A 7,330-nucleotide genomic window follows, 5' to 3' on the forward strand; every position below is an offset into this window, starting at 1 on the left:
ATATACTAGAATATAAAGATAAAGTTAATAATTTTTATCAGGTAGTCAGCATGCAATAAAAATTTATAGGTAATTTATACTTTAAATTAATAATTATGTGTGTGCGTGTGTGTGTGTGTATGTGTGTGTGTATGTGCGTGTGTGTGTGTGTGTGTGTGTGTGTCTGTCTGTCTTTCTGTCTGTCTGTCTGTCTGTCTGTGCAATGATGTATTATATTCAAGCATTGTGGAGTTGGAGACAAGTCATTTTTTTTTCGTATCTATATATGCATATATATATACTAGCAGAGGCACCCAGCGTTGCCCGGGAATGAAATTGTTCCTTACATATTGGAAGAAAAAGGCAAAATATATTGTAGAGTAGTTTGCTATTCTAAATTCGATTTTTTCTTCAATTGGGATACGTTTTATTCTTCAATAGGGAAATCAATTCTGAATTCATAATACAATGCAAAGCTCCTATGGGATTTTATGATTCAGTGCGACCATGAGATAGAGAATAGGAAACCAGACATAGTGTTAATAGAGAAAGAAAGCAAACTATGTTGGATCATAGATATAGCATGCCCAGCTGACAACAAGGTATGCGATATGGAAGAAAGAAAAGTCGATAGTTATGACAGGTTAGCTTGAGAGCTTAAGTAGCTGTGGTCGCTGAAGAAGGTAATAGTAGTACCAATAAATGTCGGAGCCCTGGAACACTGAGTAAAAGTCTTGAGAAGTACGTGTGTGCGGGTGCGTGCGTATATAGATATATGCGTGCGTATATGGAGATATGTGCGTGCGTATATGGATATATGCGTGCATGCGATAATATACGCAGTTTTAGACGCGTTTTGACCTTGTCACTACACAGTAATTTCCCTTTGTTTTTAACGGTCATTTTTCACAGGAATTTTCAATTGGCCAGATAACTGAAGAGATGTTGGCGTGGGCTCTCACCCTGGCATCTGAAACTCGGAGTTTTAGCATGGCTACTGAATAAGTGTCACATATTTTTACAGATAAATTCCTCTATTTGCATAATATCGAGGTCGCTTTCTTTCTTTTGTTGTCCTTCCTATCAATATATATATATATATATATATATATATATAATATCAGCACACAAAGAGCACGCACATACACACACACACTCTCCCTCTCTCACTCTCTCTCTCTCTCTTTCTCTCTCTCTCTCTCTCTCTCTCTCTTTTATATCCTAACATGCTGGAAAAGAAAATGAAGTCACAGAATGCAATATATATGTGCGCATGTGTGCATGAGCCTGTATGATATGTGTGAATGGTAACTGTGATTGAGATACATATAGAAGCATATCAGGTGTTTCAGTGGTCGGTGGCACAATTGATAAGGGTAGTCTTTGTCGATTTCATTGGAAATTCCAGTTTGCAACAGTATATCCCCTGGAGAGACGATTACTTCATTAATCTTGGTGTTAAAACACCTGAAAGTCATAGACTGGCGAGAGGGGTTGCTCATAATTCGATCTAGGAGTGATGGATATTTCGCCATTGTTGTGGCTTATCAGCATCACATACTAAATCGAACCGGATAAACTGAATTGCCAGTCTATGACTATATATGAATAGTGTAAAAATTGCTGGTATGCCACGATGACGCATATGTAAAATTAAATTCAATAACGAATTAAAAGCAGCGTTCTTCTGAATTGGATCGGAGGAGAGTTTTCTCACCTGTCTATGACTTTTAAGGTGTGTTAACACCCAATGTAATGAGGGAGTCATCCACCTCCAAGTGCTATTCTCAGCGATCCGGTTAACAAATAAAACACATGTATTGAATATGTGTGGTCGATAACGTTTAAATATAAATAAGACATTGACATATTTTAAAAAGAATAAGACATTAACATATTTTAAAAAGAATAAGACATTAACATATTTAAAAAAAGTGATACCTACACAGTTTAGTATTTCCATTGACCCTTGACCATAGGTCAACAGTAGAAAGTAAGTTCGTTTAATGGATTTCTTTGACCATTCCAGTACACTTTTATAGCTGGCATTGGTATAGTTCACTTGGTAAGCCATAAATCTAATATTTTGTTCAGAAAGACTCTGTAAGATGACACTAGCTTGATTGATGTCTGCGTAGAAGACAGTGTAGAAATGAAACAGAAATAGAACATTATTATTATTATTATTATTATTATTGTTGTTGCTGTTGTTGTTGTTGTTGTTTGTCAAAAGCTGGACTTCCTGATATAATGATACAATGTAAAATTTCAGTTTCGCACAGGAGGTCAACTGAACCTGAAAGGGCAAAGTCTGAGGTGAAAGAAAAAAAAACAAAAAAAAAACAAGGAAGGGATTCTAAATTACCTGACTTTCTGTTTGCTGATGATCGCGCTTTCATTTCTCGTACGTTTGAGGCAATGCAGGAAAAGGTCGACAGACTTGCTGCGGCAGCTCATGCATTTAGACTGACTACCAGTATCAAGAAGTCTAAAGTTTTATTCCAACCAAGACCTGGGGCAGGAAATGCTCAAAATTCAAACGTGATGATCGATAAGCCACTTGGATGGGTCAGGTCATTTAAATATCTTGGAAGTACAGTAGACTTTAAGGGTAGAAGATGACGAAATAGATGTTTGAATATCTGAGGCTACAAATGCTTTTGGAAAAATTTCCCATCGTTTGTGGAATGAATATGGTGTCAGTCAGTAAACTAAAATAACTGTATATAAATCTTGTATTTTGAGAACACTATTATATGGGGAAGAAGCATGGACTCCCTACTGAAGACATGTCAAAAAAAAACACTTGAAACCTCTCACATGCACAGAGTGTGCAATGTCTATAGTATAAATGGCAAGAAAAGATATCAAATGTCAAACTCTTAGAAAAATGTGATATCTCCAGCATCCAAAGCATGCTGCCGAGAATTCAGTGTTGATGGGTAGATTGTTCGAATGAGCACTAGAAGAATTATATGCTGCGACCAACAGACACATTTGCCCAATCTCAGGCAAAATCAAAATCATCAATGTCCCCGTTGTGACGTCATAGCGAAATCCATACCTGGACTGAAACTGCATTCACGCATCCATCGCAAATAGATGCAGCTTCTTTTGTTCTTTTCTTTTCTATCAAAAAGTTGTTTTCTCTTTTCCCTCTTTTTTTTCTATTACTCTCTTTAACTTTAAATCCTCTCCTTCAAACACTCACACGTCGAAATCGACGGGAACGACCCTCACCATCATCATCACCATAATCTTTATTATTATTATTATTATTATTGTTGTCGTCCTTTTTGTTGTTGTTGTTGTTTGTTATTGGCGGAATCGTTATCACGTCGGACAAAATGCTTAGTGGCATTTCATTCGTTTTTATGTTCTGAGATCAAATTCCGCCAAGGTCGACTTCGCCTTTCATCCTTTCAGAGTTGATAAAATTAGCACCAGTGGGCACTGGGGTCGATGTAATCAATTTGCCCACTCCGCATAAATTACTGACCAAAATTTGAAATCATTATTGTTGTTGTTGTTGTTTTTTATTGTTATTATTACTAGGAATCGAGACTGAATTTTAAATACACGATGGAAGTGTGTGGGTTTAAACAATGGAAGTGAGGTAAAAGCTTCGTAAACCATAACAGGCATTTTCAGTTGTCATCCAGGTAATGATTGTCGTTTTTGCCGGATCAATTACAATCAATCATACAGACACTACTTAGAAGAAGTCCTCGCTAGATCAGTGCGTAGAGATTGAGCGGAGTATCTAAGATTTAAATAAAATATCTACACCAGTGGTTCACAACGAGGTTCCATATGCCCCCTAAGGGTCCATATAAGATTTTTTGGGGTCCTCATAACAAAATAGTAGAGCGGGGATCCACACTATTATTTTAAGGACCCCTCCAAACATTTTGCTTTAAATGTATGTATTGGTTTTTATTGCAAGAAACAACCAGGTTTCTTTCTCTATCATTTTACATAGGCACAGGAGTGGCTGTGTGGTAAGTAGCTTGCTTACCAACCACATGGTTCTGGGTTCATTCCCTTTGCGTGGCACCTTGGGCAAGTGTCTTCTACTATAGCCGCGGGCCGACCAAAGCCTTGTGAATGGATTTGGTAGACGGAAACTGAAAGAAGCCCGTCGTATATATGTATGTATATATGTTTGTGTGTCTGTATTTGTCCCCAACATCACTTGACAAACGATGCTGGTGTGTCAACTTCCCCGTAACCTAGCGGTTCGGCAAAAGAAAACCATAGAATAAGTACTAGGCTTCCAAAGAATAAGTCCTGGGGTCGATTTGCTCGACTAAAGGCAGTGCTCCAGCATGGCCGCAGTTAAATGACTGAAACAAGTAAAAGGGAGTAAAGAGTATATATATATGGCCGTGTGGTTAAGGTGCTTGCTACTAAATTCTCTCACAAGTCAGGGCTACAGTAAAAGCACTTGCCCAAGGTGACGCGCTGTAAGAAACTACGCGATTGCCTAGCGCACATCTTCACCACACATCCTTGACTGCTCAGATGAATAGAGAACTAAAAGTATACAGATTTATAATTGCACAATGATTTCCTTTCAGTTATATGCTCATATATTACTTTTTTGTTGTTTCCATCTGACATTTGTCTGTTTAAACTTTTTTTGCTTTTTTTATTATCATGGTTAGAAAATATCAAAGCGATAATGGCGTAAAAGCACTGAATGAACGTATGATGCATATGTGATTATATAATAATGATAACAAGCGTTGGCATTTTTTTTAATTTTTGTTTTTGTGTGTAACTTTTTTTAAATAAGACAATGGTTGTTATACGTCTTTCTTTTCGTTTTTTTTTTTTCGTCGGTAGAACATTGTAAAGAAACCGATCTTACATGAACAAAACTGAAAATTAGAATCGTGTTCTTTTTACTCAACTTACTGGAAATAATGTTATTGTGTTACTAAGCGATACATTAACTAAAGTTCTTTCGTTCAATCACTAACACTCGTAATTAATCTTGTGACTGAATAGTGACGTAATTAATAATGAATGACAACACAAAAAGAGCTTGTTTTAACAATGGCTATTAAGGAAACCGAACGTTCGCGTGTCTGTTACCTTCTTAAGTATTAGATTCAGCCGTTTCATTTATATATATTTAGTTAGAACTCGATGAGAGAATATTTGCATCAAATTGATTTCAATTCGTGCATTTAATCACAAAATCCACACTCACACTCACACACACACACAGGGTGCGATGAGTAAATTATCGCCATTTATATTTTTAATTTCATGCATGCACATAATTTGTTTTTGATTTTATCGACTACTTAGTATAGAAGGGTTAGTTGGGTACCGTTTGTGAGAAAAACAGCACTATAACGCAATTCACTCTGCCAGAAATTTGGAAACGACAAGCTGTACTGCTTGGCATTCGTGCCGGAAGTTCCAATTCGAACATTTCAGAGTGTGTGGGTGTCAATCTGAGGACAGTGCAGGGGATTCGGAAAGAGCTAGATGAGTCTAATGGTGATTACGAAGGTGCAGCAGCTCGGATAACTCACTCTGATCGTTCTGATAAGAACAGAACTCACTCCTAAATTTGTTGGTAAGGTTCAGGCCATGACTGACAACGATCCCTCCAAGTCAGTCAGGGATATGGAAGTGTCTGAGTTTCTAATCAGGCAAGTGGTGCATGAAGACATTCGATATTCCTTTTACAAGATGAGAAAGGGTCAATTTTTATCCCAAGCCATTCACGACAAGAAGAAAGACCGCGCTACGAAGCTTTTGAACAAATTCAAGCATCCCCTCCAACCCAACATGCTTTGGTTTTTCTCAGACGAGAAAAATTTCTGCCAGAATCAGACCCAGATGGTGAACACACACAACAACCGTTGGCTTGCCGTGTCCCTAAAACATGTACCGTGATTGATAAAATTCAAGCATCCAGTCAACATCATGGTGTTTGGAGTTATCACTAGTGATGGGGACGTTATGCCTCCATTCATCTTCGTACACTGCCTCAGACTCAACACGGAAGCCTATATCGAGTGCCTGGATGAAGTAGTGCTGCCCTGGATCAAGGGGCCAGCTGCCGGAAGACCCTATGTCTGGCAACAGGACTCTGCACTACGTCACACAAGCAGGAGAACCCAGTCATGGCTGTCAGACAATTTCTGGGACCACATCTTTAGATGTGGTCCCAGAAATTGTCTGAATATGATTTAACACTAGAATATGATTTAACGACTAGAATATGATTTAACAAATTTCGTGACTACTCAGTCCCCGGAAGAAATGTAAAGAAAAGATGGTTTACCTTTGCTCTGAATGCTTTAAAGAATGTCTGGTGTGCACACACATATACAAATATATAAATATTCATTTATACATTTGTACGTGTGTGTATATATGTGTGTGTATATGAGAGTGAGTGTGTGTATGTGTGGGGGTAAAACAAACGCATACACGCTCAGAAAATAACACTAATATGAATGCAGGGGTAAAGAGAACGTATTAATATTATACTGCAGCGTGAAGCGGCGAGCTGGCAGAATCATTAGCACGCCAGGCGAAACGCTTAGTGATATTTCGTCGGTCTTTACATTCTGAGTTCAAATTCCGCCGCGGTCGGCTTTGCTGTTCATCCTTTCAGAGTCGATAAAATAAGTGCCCATTGAACACTGGGATTGATGTAATCGATTTACCCCATCCCCAATTACTGGTCTTGCGCCAAAATTGAATGTAAAACGGATGACATGTCACTAAGTATTTCGTCCGGCGTGCTAACGATTCAGCCAGCTCGCCACCTTACACTGCAGTATATTACATACAAACCAGTATTATACTGCAGTGTATGTCTATATCCAATTGCTACCAAGGTTCTACAAAGATGCAGTTGTTATGACTAAACATGTTATACAATTTATGCAGTACTGTTGGCGACAACAATCACTTCATATGATAAATATATAATAATGTTTATGTATACTTACTGTAAGTTCCGTCTGTAAAAATGATAATCTCTTTAATGGAAAGAAAATTTAGTGCTTTGATAGTGTCTTTTATGACTAGGCTCAACGTCGAAGCGCGTTGACGTAAGCGCCACGGGGAGCGACCTTCCTCGAAATGATCGCGGTAACAATATGTCGAAGGAACTGGGACATGAGGAATATTTTTCTGCCTCAGAAGTTGATGTAACAAGAGTTGGTTGTCACACATGGCTAATACTACGATTCCTGCAACATCTTCTGACTGCATCTTTGCAACTGAAACAGAAAACAAAACTTAAAACAGTATCGTGTCACACACCCACTATGTATATATGTATGTATGTATGTATATATATATATATATATATATA

The 7,330-nt window shown here is 37.9% G+C and overlaps 1 protein-coding gene across 1 annotated transcript in view; it reads right to left on the bottom strand.

Moving 5' to 3' along the window:
• LOC128250679 (uncharacterized) overlaps positions 1-7,330 on the bottom strand; it is a 34,285-nt gene that overhangs the window by 595 nt on the left and 26,360 nt on the right. Inside the window, exons 4-5 of the mRNA XM_052976284.1 lie at positions 6,963-7,235; positions 1,925-2,109 (exon numbers count right to left, since the gene is read on the bottom strand). Coding sequence (XP_052832244.1) covers positions 1,925-2,109; positions 6,963-7,235 — 458 coding nt within the window. The remainder of the gene's footprint in view (positions 1-1,924; positions 2,110-6,962; positions 7,236-7,330) is intronic.

The sequence above is a fragment of the Octopus bimaculoides genome, chromosome 24 (genome assembly GCF_001194135.2).
Source record: "Octopus bimaculoides isolate UCB-OBI-ISO-001 chromosome 24, ASM119413v2, whole genome shotgun sequence".
Taxonomy (NCBI): domain Eukaryota; kingdom Metazoa; phylum Mollusca; class Cephalopoda; order Octopoda; family Octopodidae; genus Octopus; species Octopus bimaculoides.